The 18,231-nt window shown below is 43.1% G+C and overlaps 1 protein-coding gene across 2 annotated transcripts in view; it reads left to right on the top strand.

The window, feature by feature from the left end:
* Positions 1–18,231, top strand: part of slc25a29l (solute carrier family 25 member 29-like) — a 36,296-nt gene that overhangs the window by 14,813 nt on the left and 3,252 nt on the right. Inside the window, exons 1-3 of one of the 2 annotated variants that reach the window (XM_070879365.1) lie at positions 13,525–13,560; positions 15,584–15,654; positions 15,982–16,065. Coding sequence is in view for 1 of the 2 variants with exons in the window: in XM_070879364.1 (XP_070735465.1) it covers positions 13,517–13,560; positions 15,982–16,065 (128 nt within the window). In the remaining variant the exon portion in view is untranslated. Of the gene's footprint in view, positions 1–13,516; positions 13,561–15,583; positions 15,655–15,981; positions 16,066–18,231 lie in introns of those variants that run through there. The other variant, XM_070879364.1, reaches the window with a different exon arrangement.

Raw genomic sequence — 18,231 nt, 5'->3', positions numbered from 1 at the left:
TAAGGGCCCAAGTTTCGGGTGGAGTTGTTCCTAGTTTTTTGGAGCAACTAGTTTAGTTTGGAGAATGTTAGAAATTGCAATTCTCAGATATTAGTTTGCTCCAGTTCTACTGAGTTAGTTGAGGTTGGCTTTAGGTAAGGTATTTTTTTTTTCAAAAGGGGGTGTGTCCAGCCACTCAGGCCTGTTTTGCAAGCTTCGGCAGTGAAAACTTACTACAAACTAACTTAGGCTGGAGTAAGTGCCCACTTTTGTAAGTTCAGAACAACCTTACCTAGAGGTAAGCTCAGTGCAGACACAGCCGGAGAGGGGGTGGGAATTAAACACAAAAAGGACTGAAGCATTAAACACATCACTTAAAATGTCCAAAAACCTCTTGATGATATCTTGCCTTATATCTGCTGAATGAGGATAGTTGCTTCTCTTTTTTTATAAATAAACAAGTGTAGCCTCCCGGCTGAGGCAGGCACATCAACACCTAATTATGATTATGGCTAATTTGATCCTTTGGAAATCATCATACCCCATTAGTCCAACCTATTACTTGAATGACTCACCTCATTTGTAAAACTAACTGTTTGGCATTGTACCTCCGTCAGGGACAGACTGTTAGAGTAACGTGTTGTAAGCCACCCGAACCCACCATTGTCTCCCACACCCCCAGCAGCACTCTTCCGACCCCCCCCCCCCACGTCCCAACCCTTTGCTCCGTGTGTTCCTCCTCACTCCTGCACTCCCAACAGCACTCTTCCCCTCCCTGCTCCACCCCCCAGCCCCAACCCAACCCCTCGCAGCCAGCAGCAGGACCAATCTGTGTGTTTCAAATACTGTAGTGCAATTAGTCACTGGCTTCCTCGGCCCACGGACACCCATCCCACTGCAGCAGGAGAGATCTCCGAGCCACGACACACCACATCAGCATGCCCCTCGGTCATGGCTAGGTGCAGGAGGCACGCGTGACTGAAGGGATGAGGGATGTATATCTTTTGCAGGTGTTCCTTAAAGATTGTGTTTGGTATGTTAATGGACCAGGAATCAGTTGTATCTTGTCATGATTCTGTCTCAATGTACAATACATTTCATTGAAATCTTTACAATGTACTTTACTGCAATAAAATCACTGTTGTATCAATTTTGATTTGACTCTTTCCGATCACTTAACAACCCCAAACATTTATATAGTTTGAAAGTTAGAAAACGTAGTAAACAATTTCAATCTGTAAACAGAATTACTGAACAACCATAAGATAACTTTAATGCAGTAAATGTAAACAACTTACTAAGATCACTTAAAAACTCTATGATCACTTATATACTTGTACAGTTACAAAACTTAGTACACAATTTCAATTTGTAAACATTTCCAACAGTGGCATCAAATCTACTACATCAACACCAGCAGCAAAGAAAGGCTGCACCCAGCTCTCATCCATATCTCAGTGCATGTGCACTGCCTCACGGGGAGGGGGTGTAGGGGAAGAGCAGGGGTGGTGGGGTGTAGGGGAATAGAAGGGGTGGTGGGGGGAAGAGAGAGGGTGGGAGGGGGGGATCCCTGCTTGGATCTCTACAGAGGCTGATAGTGGGATTGCAGTGGGAGGGGCATTTGATTGGTAGGGAGGTGTGTGCTTATTGCAGCAGCTAACATTTCGATGGCCTCTGCCAGCATTTGCACTGGCCGTGCCATTCCCACACTCAGTTCACGTGGCATAACTGCTATTTGCCCACACAGCGCTGTCAACTCATCACCAACCCCTCTGATGGTGCCCTCGAGTGAACGGGTAAGGTCATTGCCCTCCACACCCAATGCAATAACGTCAAGCCCATTTGTTGAACGCTGCATCTCAGGAGAGCCTACTCGGGTTCTCCTTACTCTCCCCCAGGCTCTCCCTCTGGCACCACTCCAGTGCGAGGCGCAGGGTGGGACGGTGCTCCACACTGCATTTCACCACTGCCACCACCACCACTGGGACCCGCTTCCTCTGACACTGGGGCCCTGGGTATTCCACGCGGCATTCTACCACCACCACCATGACCCTCTACCTCTGAGAATGGGGCCCTGGGTGCTACAAGCTGCATTCTACCACTACCACCACCACCACTGGGGCAGCTTCTTCTGACACTGGGGCCCTGGGTGTTCCACACTGCATTCTACCTCCACCACCGTGACCCTCTACCTCTGAGAATGGGGCCCTGGGTGCTACAAGCTGCAATCCACCACCACCACTGTGACTCTCAACCTCAAAGGATGTGAAACCATGGAACGTCTTACCAGAACTTGCATCACTAAGCGCGGATGGGTACGCGAGGAGACGATGACATGCCGCATCAGAACTTAAAGCATCACGGAAGGATGGGGGGTGGATGAAGGAGTGGAATGTTGTAGGAGAATTCATGGTATTCTCTGGGATAGTGAGGCCCTGCACTATGAACTGATCCATATTACGATCGACATTAATTCGCCCCTCCTCCCCGTCACCACCTTGGTCTTGATCGCATGCATCCGACTCTTCCTCTGAATCTTCTGGATTGACATCATGTTCTGCAAACTATAACCGAACAGTCAAATGGTTAGCAGCACAGGAGTGGGCAGGATGGGTGACATGGATAGTCTCGCACATAGCAGGCGAGGCAGCAGGTTGATTTAAAGGGTCATGATGCATTTTCAGGACTTGCCCTCTCCCAAGCGTGTGGACCCAGCTTGTGCATTACTGATTGCCTTTCTCCAGGCACGACTCATCATGGCAGCGACCCTCTGTTCCAAGGGTGTCAGTGGGTGCAGATTTGGCGGGCCTCCTCCTGTTCGTGTTCTTTCCCTTTTGTTGTGAGTCAATTTCTTCTGCAATGATGAAAATATAACTTTTAAGAGAGGATGCCTTTCTGCCGGGTGGGGAATATACAGCTGGTCACATTTAGAATTGCAATTCCATTGAGAAAATGAAGATATTACTTACACCAACGACTTAACCAAGATCCTGCCATTTCTTTTTACACTGGGCTCCAGATCTCCTGGTATTCACCACTGCGCAGTATTCATCTGCAAGAAGATCCCAGCGTTTCTTGATTTCTTTGGGTGCCACCTTTGTGCGGCCTCTGTTACTGGTGTCCAGCTCCTGCCATCTACCCTCAATGACATTAACTAGTGTCTCGACTTCGTCATGCAAGAAGTTCTTCGTTCTCGCTGCACGTTCTTGCATTGCTGTACAGGTATTAGATTTCCACTCAGTGATTATTAAAAACACAGTTCTTTTCTTGCATGCATATGTGCAGCACCTCTTTGCACTCCAAGAATCACTTAAGACTTTTCACTCCTTCCCTTCCTGCACCCATAAATCACACAGCTCGCTGTAACAGAGTGCCACGTTTCCCCTTTAAATGTCCTTGCTGGAACCTATGGGGCATCTTTGCACAAGAAGCAATAAAATAATGTTCAATCCTTTTCCTACCTGCAACCAAAAATCCCAGCCAGCTTTAAATGCGTGCCACGTTCTCGCTTTAAATGGCCGATTGCCACGGTCAAGGTTCCATTGCGCATGCGCGCATGCCGGCTGCATTTAGAGACATGGGCTTAGCCCCGCCCACCTGCAGAGTACTACAGGCTTGCTCCGCCACAGGAAGACAACGCTGCGCCACGCCACGGTCCAGGAGGACCGGAGAATTGCAGTAATTTATTCCGGCGCACCTTCGAGCCCAGGCAGGTCACGTAAGTCTCGGAGGTGCACCGTATTCAACAGATGCCGAAACTTTGGCCCTGTGGGTGGAGTACAGCGCTCGGGGACCACTGGAAGCCCTCTGCCACCAGTGTTCCTGGCTACCAGCTCCAGAGCCTCCTCCATCCATCCCTTGTTATATCTTATTTCTTGGACAAAAACTCGGTGCTAACTATGTTCTTGGCGCTTAATAGGCTTTTTGCTACTGGTGAATCTCCGTCATGCCTCCCACAACAGCCAGATAAGCACACACCACAGCCACACATGCTTTCAGTGCCTCTGAGCTCCCTCTCTCTGTGTCTCCTTCTGCACATGTCACCATGACCCTTGACCTCCTGAATCGCTGAGGGGGGGAAAAAAATTTCCAAAAAACATTTACAAGACCCTTAACAATCTAATCACTGCAACAAAAAAAAAATTAAAACTTGAACTTACCTTTTTTGCAGGTTCTCGTACTTGCAGCTGCTGGCAGGGCTGCACCGACGGGTTTGGCTATTCTGGCTGCGGCGTACAGGTTGGGAGAGTGCTGACACTCGGACGCAAACGCAATCCGAGTCGTGGCCCGTCGGCGCACCTCTCCCCGGCGGTACTTGGAAGCGCCGCCGCAAACAAGTACCCGAGGATCCCACCCGGGCTTTGCGGCTGGCTTTTCGCTGTGGAGGGTCAAATCGCAGCGAAAACCCGGTCGCAAACCTCACGAAAATCCGGACCATTGACTCCTGCATTTGCTTACAGACTGTGTGCACTTGGCTGTGAAGCACATTGTGGCACCCTTACATGAAAGGCACTATAAAAGTTTTATCTCATCATGGCCCTTAAATATCCCAAAGCACTTCGTATACAATGAAGTACTTTGAAAGTGTAATGACAGTTATGTAGGTGAATGTGGCAGTCATTTTATGCACTACAATGTCTTGCAAACCTCAATAAGCTAATGGATCATTAGTTGTTGTGGCAGGGCATCTAGCAATGTCTGCCATTAGTTAGATTTGCCCTTGCACATTTAGGTTTTTACATTTTTTGTATGGCAAGTTGCTGAAAGTGCGAGCTGACAATGGCGCAGCAAGAGAAACCGGGCCTCTGGGAACCTGAGTGAACAAGACAAGCAACTGTGTATCTCCTTAACCAATCAGATTGAAGGATTGTGAAATTAACTGTTAAAGGCATTAGAAGGAAGTGTAAATTAGAGTGGGTGAAGTCAATGTCAAATCTATTACAGAAAGAGAAATAAAGAGAGGACAGAGATTGGATTAGCACACACAGAAAAAGCTCTATCAGAGATCCGGCAGAGGCACGATGGGCCGAATGGCTTCCTGTGCTGTATCATTCTATGGTAACCGTGAGCGTCATTAGCCTCACTACTAATTTAACAGCATATTCTGACCCAGTCTGTTTTACATGTTGCTGGCAGAGAGAACTCCACTGCTCTTACTGGAATAGTACCATGGGATATTTACCAATGGAACTGAGGGTTGGCACCTGTAAAAGTGCAGTATTCCCTCATTGCTTGATGGAAGTGTCAGCTGAGATAACATGTTCAGGACCTGGAGTGTGACTTGAATTTACAGTCTTCCAACCTTGAGGTGAATGCTACTAACTGAATAATGCTTGAAAGAACGTGTATGTTTTCATAACTACAGTGAGCTTGTTCCAAGGAACATCTGTTGTAAATTGTTCTAAATGTTCAGCATTATTTACATCGCTCTATTGTTGATGATTTATAGTAACTTTTAATATAAGAATAAAATTGTTACTGTAAACACCAAATATTGTAGCTCTACATAGAATATACAGCACAGAAATAGGCCATTCAGCCGACTAGTGCTGGTGTTTATACGCCACATGAGTCTCATCCCGTTCCATCTGCCTCATCTCAACCCATCAGCATATCTTCCTATTCCCTTTTCTCTAAACTATTTACCTAAACCCATTCCTTTGGTGGTGTGTTCCACTATGAGTGTTAGATCTCTTAATTTCCGGGCGGTCTGCACCTGGCCAGGACCGGAACCAATGTCCTAGGGGCAGTGTTTGCTAGTGCTGTTTGGGAGGAGTTAAACTAATATTGCAGGGGGATGGGAACCTATGCAGGGAGACAAAAATGAGGCAAAAGCAAAAGACAGAAAGGAGATGAGGAAAAGTGGAGGGCAGAGAAACCTAAGGCAAAGAACAAAAAGGGCCACTGTACAGCAAAATTCTAAAAGGACAAAGGGTGTTAAAAAAGCAAGCCTGAAGGCTTTGTGTCTTAATGCAAGGAGTATCCGCAATAAGGTGGATGAATTAAGTGTGCAAATAGATGTTAACAAATATGATGTGATTGGGATTACGGAGACGTGGCTCCAGGATGATCGGGGCTGGGAACTCAACATCCAGGGGTATTCAACATTCAGGAAGGATAGAATAAAAGGAAAAGGAGGTGGGGTAACATTGCTGGTTAAAGAGGAGATTAATGCAATAGTTAGGAAAGACATTAGCTTGGATGATGTGGAATCTATATGGGTAGAGCTGCAGAACACTAAAGGGCAAAAAACGTTAGTGGGAGTTGTGTACAGACCTCCAAACAGTAGTAGTAATGTTGGGGAGGGCATCAAACAGGAAATTAGGAGTGCATGCAATAAAGGTGCAGCAGTTATAATGGGTGACTTTAATATGCACATAGATTGGGCTAGCCAAACTGGAAGCAATACGGTGGAGGAGGATTTCCTGGAGTGCATAAGGGATGGTTTTCTAGACCAATATGTCGAGGAACCAACTAGGGGGGAGGCCATCTTAGACTGGGTGTTGTGTAATGTGAGAGGATTAATTAACAATCTCATTGTGTGAGGCCCCTTGGGAAGAGTGACCATAATATGGTGGAATTCTGCATTAGGATGGAGAATGAAACAGTTAATTCAGAGACCATGGTCCAGAACTTAAAGAAGGGTAACTTTGAAGGTATGAGGCGTGAATTGGCTAAGATAGATTGGCGAATGATACTTAAGGGGTTGACTGTGGATGGGCAATGGCAGACATTTAGAGACCGCATGGATGAATTACAACAATTGTACATTCCTGTCTGGCGTAAAAATAAAAAAGGGAAGATGGCTCAACCGTGGCTATCAAGGGAAATCAGGGATAGTATTAAAGCCAAGGAAGTGGCATACAAATTGGCCAGAAATAGCAGCGAACCTGGGGACTGGGAGAAATTTAGAACTCAGCAGAGGAGGACAAAGGGTTTGATTAGGGCAGGGAAAATGGAGTATGAGAAGAAGCTTGCAGGGAACATTAAGGCGGATTGCAAAAGTTTCTATAGGTATGTAAAGAGAAAAAGGTTAGTAAAGACAAACGTAGGTCCCCTGCAGAGAATCAGGGGAAGTCATAACGGGGAACAAAGAAATGGCAGACCAATTGAACAAGTACTTTGGTTCAGTATTCACTAAGGAGGACACAAACAACCTTCCGGATATAAAAGGGGTCAGAGGGTCTAGTAAGGAGGAGGAACTGAGGGAAATCTTTATTAGTCGGGAAATTGTGTTGGGGAAATTGATGGGATTGAAGGCCGATAAATCCCCAGGGTCTGATGGACTGCATCCCAGAGTACTTAAGGAGGTGGCCTTGGAAATAGCAGATGCATTGACAGTCATTTTCCAACATTCCATTGACTCTGGATCAGTTCCTATCGAGTGGAGGGTAGCCAATGTAACCCCACTTTTTAAAAAAGGAGGGAGAGAGAAAGCAGGGAATTATAGACCGGTCAGCCTGACCTCAGTAGTGGGTAAAATGATGGAATCAATTATTAAGGATGTCATAGCAGCGCATTTGGAAAATGGTGACATGATAGGTCCAAGTCAGCATGGATTTGTGAAAGGGAGATCATGCTTGACAAATCTTCTGGAATTTTTTGAGGATGTTTCCAGTAAAGTGGACAAAGGAGAACCAGTTGATGTGGTATATTTGGACTTTCAGAAGGCTTTCGACAAGGTCCCGCACAGGAGATTAATGTGCAAAGTTAAAGCACATGGGATTGGGGGTAGTGTGCTGATGTGGATTGAGAACTGGTTGTCAGACAGGAAGCAAAGAGTAGGAGTAAATGGGTACTTTTCAGAATGGCAGGCAGTGACTAGTGGGGTACCACAAGGTTCTGTGCTGGGGCCCCAGCTGTTTACATTGTACATTAATGATTTAGACGAGGGGATTAAATGTGGTATCTCCAAATTTGCGGATGACACTAAGTTGGGTGGCAGTGTGAGCTGCGAGGAGGATGCTATGAGGCTGCAGAGTGACTTGGATAGGTTAGGTGAGTGGGCAAATGCGTGGCAGATGAAATATAATGTGGATAAATGTGAGGTTATCCACTTTGCTGGTAAAAACAGAGAGACAGACTATTATCTGAATGGTGACAGATTAGGAAGGGGGAAGGTGCAGCGAGACCTGGGTGTCATGGTACATCAGTCATTGAAGGTTGGCATGCAGGTACAGCAGGCGGTTAAGAAAGCAAATGGCATGTTGGCCTTCATAGCGAGGGGATTTGAGTACAGGGGCAGGGAGGTGTTGCTACAGTTGTATAGGGCCTTGGTGAGGCCACACCTGGAGTATTGCGTACAGTTTTGGTCTCCTAACTTGAGGAAGGACGTTCTTGCTATTGAGGGAGTGCAGCGAAGATTCACCAGACTGATTCCCGGGATGGTGGGACTGACCTATCAAGAAAGACTGGATCAACTGTGCTTGCATTCACTGGAGTTCAGAAGAGTGAGAGGGTATCTCATAGAAACGTTTAAAATTCTGACTGGTTTGGACAGGTTGGATGCAGGAAGAATGTTCCCAATGTTGGGGAAGTCCAGAACCAGGGGTCACAGTCTAAGGATAAGGGGTAAGCCATTTAGGACCGAGATGAGGAGAAACTTCTTCACCCAGAGAGTGGTGAACCTGTGGAATTCTCTACCACAGAAAGTAGTTGAGGCCAATTCACTAAATATATTCAAAAGGGAGTTAGATGAAGTCCTTGCTACTCGGGGGATCAAGGGGTATGGCGAGAAAGCAGGAAGGGGGTACTGAAGTTTCATGTTCAGCCATGAACTCATTGAATGGCGGTGCAGGCTAGAAGGGCTGAATGGCCTGCTCCTGCACCTATTTTCTATGTTTCTATGAAATACGAACTCCAATGGTAGTTTTAACTTTTTAATACAGGCAGAGAGTAACAAACTGCTGGCTGATTGCCAGTTTCTTTGTCTTACTGAGACACATGGTCAAAATGGCTGTACTTTATACCTGGATCAATTTACAGAAAAGAACTCGCCTTCTTTGACCTTATTGGCTCAATTGAAAGTCTTTTAACGTTTTATTGGCTCGCTACCCAAGGTCCGAAAATGTCAAGTTGATTGATGAGTTAATGCAACATGCTGAGCAGCACGTAGTAGCTTTGACTTGGGGATCTGTGAATTTTCAAAGCCTGTCTAAATGAGCCTGTTTGAATACTCTATCAATGAGTAAAGATATTTTCCTATTGGATTTATCTTGTATTTATGGCCCCTAGTTTTGGATTCTCCCACAAGTGGAAACATTCCCTCCAAGTCTTCTCTTTTCTAAAGAAAAAAAACCTCAACCTGTTCAATCTTTCCTGATAGCTGTAATTTCTCAGTTCTGTTGCCATCCTTATACAAAAAAAAACTTCAGCGCTTCTATATCCTTTTTATAGTATGGAGTGCAGAACTGTGCACAGTACTCTTAAGTGCAGCCTCACCCGTGTCTTGTACAAGTTTAACATAACTTCACTACTTTTGAATTCTATACCCCGAGAAATAAGTCCCAGTGCTTTGCTGACCTGAGATGCTGCTTTTAATGATATGTTCATCGAGATCCCTAGATCCCTTTGCTCTGATTTCTTTCTTTTATCCGATTCACTTTCTTATTTTCTAGGGTGTAAGTGTTTCTATTTTTCCAATCAATGTGCATCATCTCACGTTTATCTATGTTGAACTTCCTTTCCCAAAAGCATTCATGAATATTTCAATTTTACATGTACTGAGATGAACCTTCTGATTGGAACTATTGTGACTGTCCTTCAATCCATCCATTGAAATTTGTTTCACAATTTGGCATCATCTGAGTAATTTCCATTCCTCTGTTTCAGTGGATTTAGGCACTCTAGAAAATGTCCCTTTGTCTGACTCTGTCTTGTATGTGATTTGATTTAAGGATTTTTTTGTGCAGTAAATAGTTTTCACATTACATTGGTGTAATATGGCTCTCACTGCTAATGTTTAAAGAAATGTGTACTTTAGAAACTGAGCATTTAGCTTCTAAGAAGGGCCTTTTTAATAATGCATTCATCACCGGTCACTTTTACTGATTAGTTTTCTGTTTTTGATGCTCCTAAAAGAAATAAGCCACTAGCTGGTGCATTGGATGTGCATAGGTCAGCCAGGTAGACCCAATTCAGCAATGGTATATTTTTCCATAATCCAAATTGCTGTCCAGATTTCGCAATAAGTGGCGAATCAGCGGTGTCCTTAAACTTCCACTTGCCCACAGACCTTCTATGGACTTTTGCACAGGAACTTGTAGTGATTAGAAATCTATTTCAGCGCAGTGCCCTCTATAGGGGATCTGAGACCTATGTGAACAAGGCAAACAATTGTGTATCTCCTTAACCACTTTGATTAGAAGAATTCTTAATAAACAGCGAATAGTCTAAATCAGAAAGTGTAAGTTAGAATACTTAATTCAATGCCAAATCAGTGTACAGAAAGTGAAATAAAGAGAGGGAAACAAAGATGGGATTAAGAGAGAGAGATAAAAGAGACAAAGAAAAAGTAAAACCAAATAATTTTTATTTAAGTTTAAAAAAAAATCTCCCAACAATAATTAAAATATGAAGAATGAGACACCACACTTGTAAAAGTACATTTTCAATGCCAGAGAGGTTGCTTGGCAGTAAATAAGACTTATCACCAACATTCCCGCTAAGTTGTGCAGCCGCGCAGTGGTCTAGAGGTCCCGCCCAGGCCAGTCACCGTTTTTACAATGGAAATAACCACACAAGTGCGAAAAATTGAATGGGACCCGCAGCCAGTTAAAGGGCCCGCGGACCAAAAAAAACAATTTACAGGGAACATATTACTTGTCAAATCATTAAAAATCCACTAGAATGGACAAGCCCTAATTTTTTCTGGAGTGTTTAGTGGGTAAATACTGCAACTTCACACATTCCATGTGTTTCAATGCCGAGTCTCTCAGCGAGACACCAGTATAGCACAGCTTCTGGAAAAACAGGGCAACTTGAACAGAAATTTCCTGATTTCCGCATTAAACTGCACATGTGCGGACGCCGGAAGTTTATGTCCGATTTACTCTTGTATGGTAAAAAATAATTTTTGTTGTGGGAGGGGTGATGCTTAAGATTTTTAATTTTCAAATTGTTACTATTATAGAAGTGGATGGAACATGAATTAGTACATCTTGAGATTTGAAATGTGGCCGAATCAATGCACCCAGTTTAGTTCAACTCCAGTCTTTTGAGACTGTTGGAAAGTAGAGAGAAAGAAGGAAGAATGGTGGATGGGATTTGATGGAGTAGTGGAAGGTGGGCAGAAGATTGGGTGCAGTGATGGCAAGTTATTTTTTTTACAAAGAGGATACAATGTTGGGAATGCACTTGAGTCTGGAACCAATGGTTTGATTCCATGTGGTGTTACCTTTAGATCCTTATTGAGCACTTGCTTAATATAGGGTAATGAAAAAAATGTTGTGCAAAATGGTTTTCTGTAAGTCGTTTGTTATAACAGGGCCTCACCATTTTACATGCAACATCCTGCGTATTCAAATCATTTTCTTCATGAGAAAAATATTCTAGCTCCACTCTAATATCTGTTTTAACATTAATTGCATTGTAGTTCAGTTTGCAAAATATTTTCTTTGGTGTTTGGCATACATTGCAATCAAAAATGTGATGTGACTCATTTTTTCCAAAACAAGATTGCTGAAATCTGCTTTCCTGGATGAAATTACATTTAAAAACATGCTCGTGTATCCTAGTACAAAGCCTCGCAGTTACCAGTTGGTTAGTCCATTAGTCGATGTTGTCTCTTGGCTTTGTTCCAAACATGTTAATAATGCCATGGGAAAAGTTAGCATGAGAAATCTCATTTTGTACTTGCAGTGACCTTTTTACTAAAAATATTAATAGGAGGAATTTCATCTCCAGTATTTGTGTAACATGAGGACAATTGTGCATTTAATTTAGTGCTGCAGTGCACCCAAAGAGTAACTCAAGCACAGGTACTGTAATATGAAGAAAGGCACCCAGGTAAGTCTAAGCAAACCTAGTTATTTTTTCCTACTCTTCTAAAAGCACTCATGTGCTGGGGTATAGTTCCTTCAGTACCTCACCCAAGTGGTCATTTTTCATGTGTAATACTAACTAGGATAAGGAATAATTTCAGGCTATTCAACCATGGGTGTATCACAATTGAGGAAGATCCTTTTCTCACCTAGTGTACACACATTCAATATGCAGCAGGAGTCACCTGGATAATATAAGAAAAGAACATAAGAAATAGGAGCAGGAGTAGTCCTTCGAGCCTGTTCTGCCATTTAATAAGATCATGGCTGATCTACCTCAACTCCATCTTCCCGCACTATCTCCATATCCCTTGATTCCCTTAATATCCAAAAATCTGGCGATCTCTGTCTTGAATATACTCAACGACTGAGCAACCACAGCTCTCTAGTGTAGAGAATTGAAACGATGCACAACACTTTTTTGTGAAGAAATTTCTCCTCATCTCAATTGTAATGATTGAGAGTGAGAACTCTTTACTATTTTCTCCCTATCTTGGAGAACCTTGAGTGTAGGGGAAATTATTGAGCGCCTCTTTTCGGACTTTCTCATTAGGTCAAATCAAAAGCAATACATTGAAACACACTGTGCACTAGTTAGGAAGTGGTGAATGGGATACAGGCTGCTATCACCAACGATGTCTCCGCAAGATCCTGCAAATCCCCTGGGAGGACAGACGAACCAACGTCAGTGTCCTCGCCCAGGCTAACACTGACCACACTCGATCAGCTTCGCTGGGCAGGCCACTTACTTCGCATGCCAGACACGAGACTCCTTAAGCAATTGCTCTACGTGGAGCTCCTTCATGGCAAACGAGTCAAAGGTGGGCAGCGGAAACGTTACAAGGGCACCCACAAAGCCTCCCTGGTGAAGTGCGACATCACCACTGATACCTGGGAGACCCTGGCCAAAGACCGCCCTGGGTGGAGAAAGTGGATCCGGGAGGGCGTTGAGCGCTTCGAATCTCAACGCTGCAAGCGTGAAGAGGTCCGGCGCAGGCAGCGGAAGGAGCGTGTGGTAAATCAGTGCCACCCTTCCCCCGACGAATATCTGTCCCACCTGTGACTGTCTGTGGCTCTCATGTTGGACTGTTCAGCCACCAAAGAACTCACTTTAGGAGTGGAAGCAAGCCTTCCTCGATTCCGAGGGACTGCCTATGATGATGCTATATCTCCTGCTGCCAGATGATATTTGATACAGCTGGAATCCTGCTCCTTTTCGGCTTTTTAGAAGTAAAACATCAGTTAGTAGTGTTGAAAGCTTGGCTCCAGAGCTCCCAAAGGAACGGCAAGACATCTCAATTATTTGGTTTAGGTGACGTTTTTGACATCAACCTTCTAATGGATATGCAGTTTCTCCAAATAATAAATATATGGCATTTATATTCCTGTTTTTTAATGATTGATATAGAAATGTAATGAGTACATTTACATTTTCTAGAGCTGTCCATCATGAGTTGAACAAATATGTTAATTTGATTGCTGTTTGTTTATTGCAGGTGTTGCAGGTGTTGTTGTAGGGCATCCCTTTGATACAGTGAAGGTGAGTTTTCTAATCTGGACTTGCTGATAGCTATATTGTTAAATATACCTGAAACCTATAAAATCTATCGAAGCCTACAGTTCCAAAAGTGTTACTTAAAAATATATATATTTTTTTGTCTTTTAAATAATTTTTACTAATTAACACAACCTTTATTTTCAGATATATATATATATATTTTTTTATAATCAAATATATTTAATGTTTTCTAACTTTACAAATTCACTTGTAACAAAATTAATGCTAGCTTTCATTCAAACACTTTCAAACTATTCAAGGTAATGATTATCTGATTGGCTCCACCATTGAGAACTGCTTTTAACCGTTAATTATTTAACTACTGTTCTTGATGGATTTTGACCTCAGAATTGACCAGGAAAGATTGGAAGTCACTGAATGAGAGAACATGCCATTTCATTGAAATAAATCAAGTGGTTTAGTGAATCTTAGCTTGATGGATTACGTTTTGAGTCAGAAAAGTTATTCAAATCTCTTGTTTTGATTTAATTTAAGAGAAATTATTTTGTATGATTATAATGGGTTGTTCTTGTGAGTGAGAATGATTTGAGTGAATGGTCAGTTGGAATAAAAGGTTGTTTAGGGGCTTGCACTTGTATTGTGGAACCAATTTCACTGGGAGAAAATCCATAGTATACAAGACTCCTGATTCCTAGAATTTTCTGTCTTTACACTGAGGAACAGATTTCAGAGCACTAGTGGCAACAATGTAACAACTGAGCATGTCAAAGATTGAGTATGTACAGTTTAAAGCTGCAATTGCAACTTGAAGTTTCTGGCTGTAGACATTTCTGATGCGAGAGAAAAGTGCACATGGCCTGCATTGTAAAAACCAGACAGCTGGCTTCTTCCAACAGGCAGAGAACATGAAAATGGCAGCATGTGGATCTGATGCTATCTGCATCACCTGTTTGTTTGCTTTCAGCAGACCAAAGGGAAATCAGCTGAGCTACATCTTTGTTCCCAGAGGCACTAGCACCACCTTATTTATACAACAACAGCACTGTAGTATAAGTGCAGCATAAGGTAACGGGTAGGATGCATTATTTTTACTGGAAGTGTTGGCCATTAGTGGTCCACAAGATGAAATGGCTTGAACTGCTGAGCTCACTGGGGAAGCCTGCTATAGCTTGGATCACTAATTGGAACACTTTACAGTAATGCCGCACTGGTGTCTTGGAAATTAACTTGTCCAGACTTTCCTTGTCACTATACGTGTACACTATACATACAGTTCATATCTGCCAATCAGACCAGCATTTATGATGAACCTGCAGAGGTAGGGAACCATGGCTTTCTACCCTAAGGAAGAAGTATGATGGCAGTCAGTGAGGTGCTAAAAATGGGGTGTGTTAGGGGTAGGCAACAAAGAAAGGATGAAAAGATTTTCTGTTACATACAAGTATGGGTGGTTCTTATGAACTGATGGCGAGTTTGTAATGGTACTCCAACATGTTGCACCACTGCATCAACGTATAACACCATGGTAGTTGGAGACATTGGCTCAATCTCCACTGTGCCGCAGAGTTTCTGTACTGTGAAGAGGCACTGAACAGAGTTTGGGTACTTCCTCGCAGAGGGATAATGAGGGACAGTCATCTCTGGTCTGTGTCACTTGCTTCTCTGCACCCGGGATAGAGTGACATTTGGTTGAGGCCTGGGAACAGATTGCTCAGCCACAGGAGGTGCAAATCCCAAGGAAACTGGGGGGGTGGGGAGAATCAATCAAGAAATTCATAGCCTCCCAAATTATGATATTTGATTTGGCATTGCCATTCTCGGAAATCTAATCCGCTGTGTTTACTCTGACTATGACTGGCGCAATGTCAGTGTAGGTAAACAGATTGACATTTTCTAATTGTGTTGTGTTCAATGGGTGCCAGAAATTTTTAACCAGGATACTGATGCAATCATATCAGATTAGGAGCTACCTTTTTTTTTTCTTGCTATTTTCATGTAATGTGTGAAGTTTGTTGCGTTTAACTACTTCTACTTTCTGAGCTAGGGGCTGTCCTCATTAACAGCAAAAGTGTTACTTTGTGATGAGAGATAAGCCTCATCACGGGAGAATTCCTAGTAAGTACAGAAAAGGTGAATTTATACATCCTTCAGTTTCTGTCCAGTCTGCCTGTATACCAAGTGACTATCACTTTTCTGGAAAAAAAAACCAAAACTGGAGTTTTAAACACACATAGCATGTTTTTATTTCTTCTTGTAAACTTTGCAAAATGTAAATTTTAACATATGATTTTAAGTAGCTGTAGAAATAAATGAATGTTGTTCATATTCAAATATGCTAAAACTGTAACTGCAATTGTGGAGTGATAAATTGCGGAACATAATGTCTTGTTCATCCTGCCCAACAAAGTCTCTTCCTTTTCTAGAAGTATATTTGTTTTGTAGGTTCGACTTCAAGTGCAGAATCCTGATCAGCCACGTTACCGTGGGACTCTACATTGTTTCCAGTCTATTATCAAACAAGAGTCAGTAAGTAGCAAGCACCTTCACTGGATTGATTGAAGCATTCTCTTTTGGGGGTGGATTCAAGTTTCTGGATCGAAGTACTGACACCAGAGCTGTCACACCACCTCTTATTCCTTGTGAGCAGTTTGAATAAGACTTCAACATAAACCATTCTCTTGACATGTTTTCTCCTCCATTTTAAATAAAAAAAAGTATATTCCAATTAATGGAAATAGGATTCTTTTAATTTTGTCTTTGGTTTAGTGTATCTCTGGTCTTGAAGGTGCAAGCACCAGACATAGAGACTCTTTATTACAGGGTCTGTGGGGTTTCTCCCATTTACCCATCCTTCTTTAGAAGTTCTATTTACAAGGAAAGGGCATGGAAATAGGATTAGGGTGTACAGCCCCTGTTGAAGAAACAGTGAGCTGAATGGTTTCTGTCTGTGCTGGTATTTAAAACAGCCGTTCAGATTTTCTCTTCCCCTGTTCTCCTCTCCGGAAGACCGCTCCATCGGTTACTGCAGACCTTTCAGTACCTCGCTCAACTCATTGTATGAGTGTAGAAGATGAGTGTTGGCAGGCTATTTGATTAAAGATTTGATTATGTTACCACCCAATGTCCACAACTTGTACATTCCGGCAGGAATCATGAGAACACAGTCAATTTTAGTGACCCTACCACTGCCCTGGCCATCATGAGCTAACTTCTCACAGATCAGGGATCAGACTTGGCAACTTCTGTGTGACTGGCCGGATCACTCATCACCAGAGGCAATGGGGGAAAGAGCAAGTTATTATTTAAATGGAGAAAGATTGCAAAGTGCTGCAGTACAGCGGGACCTGGGAGTACTTGTGCATGAAGCGCAAAAGGATAGTATGCAGGTACAGCAAGTGATCAGGAAGGCCAATGGTATCTTGGCCTTTATTGCAAAGAGGATGGAGTATAAAAGCAAGGAAGTCTTACTACAGCTATATAAGGTATTGGTGAGGTCACACCTGGAATACTGCGTGCAGTTTTGGTTTCCATATTTAGGAAAGAATATACTTGCTTTGGAGGCAGTTCAGAGAAGGTTCACTAGGTTGATTCTGGGGATGAGGGGGTTGACTTATGAGGAAAGGTTGAGTAGGTTGGGCCTCTACTCATTGGAATTCAGAAGAATGAGAGGTGATCTTATCGAAACGTATAAGATTATGAGGGGGCTTGACAAGGTGGATGCAGAGAGGATGTTTCCACTGATGGGGGAGACTAGAACTAGAGGGCATGATCTTAGAATAAGAGGCCGCCTATTTAAAACCGAGATGAAGAGAAATTTCTTCTCTGAGAGTTGTAAATCTGTGGAATTCGCTGCCTCAGAGAGCTGTGGAAGCTGGGACATTGAGTAAATTTAATACAGAAATAAAGACAGTTCCTTAAACGATAAGGGAATAAGGGGTTATGGGGAGTGGGCGGGGAAGTGGAGCTGAGTCCATGATCAGATCAGCCATGATCTTATTTAATGGCGGAGCAGGCTCAAGGGGCTGTATGGCCTATTCCTGTTCCTATTTCTTATGTTCTTAATATTGAAACGGGCAGGAGCACTCGGCCACCCACTTTAAGATTCACTCAAATCAAGTTGGGCAGCCAATTTTCTACGTAAATGGAGTGGTAGGCATACAAATTTGTTGTTTCCCCCCCCCCCCCCCCCCTCCCAGTGTTTCAAAGCTAGGTTGTACTTTGTTTTCTCTTTGCCAAAGACCCTTAAAGTTGAAGTCAACATTTACAATAATGCTGAAAGAGACTTTAAAATGGCAAGAAAATTACTCAATCTGAGCAAAATTATAATTCCGATGGGCAGAAGTACTGCAGGGTAAGATAGTCGTTGAATTTTGTGCTAAGGATTGAAAGGAAAGGAGGAAATATACACAGTAGGATTCCACTCCGAGACTACATGTTATCTGTAATTACGTGGGCAGACAGCAAACTTCTTTCTAGGCCTTTACAATTACCGTTCTGAAGCAATCACCAGTGGCTGCGTAATAGCCGCCCAATTGTGACACTCTCTTTAATATAGTAACGGTAGATGACCGGAATGTCAAGATGAGGACCAGTAAAATTCTTTCGCAGAAAGTACCATAGTTTAGATGAATTTAAATGTTTGACTCCAACCCTTTATCAAATGTTGATGGGCAACTTCTATCCATTGTTGGG

The sequence above is a fragment of the Pristiophorus japonicus genome, chromosome 4 (assembly GCF_044704955.1).
Source record: "Pristiophorus japonicus isolate sPriJap1 chromosome 4, sPriJap1.hap1, whole genome shotgun sequence".
In the NCBI taxonomy this organism is placed as follows: Eukaryota; Metazoa; Chordata; class Chondrichthyes; family Pristiophoridae; genus Pristiophorus; species Pristiophorus japonicus.
This window is presented reverse-complemented; position numbering and strand designations above follow the sequence as displayed.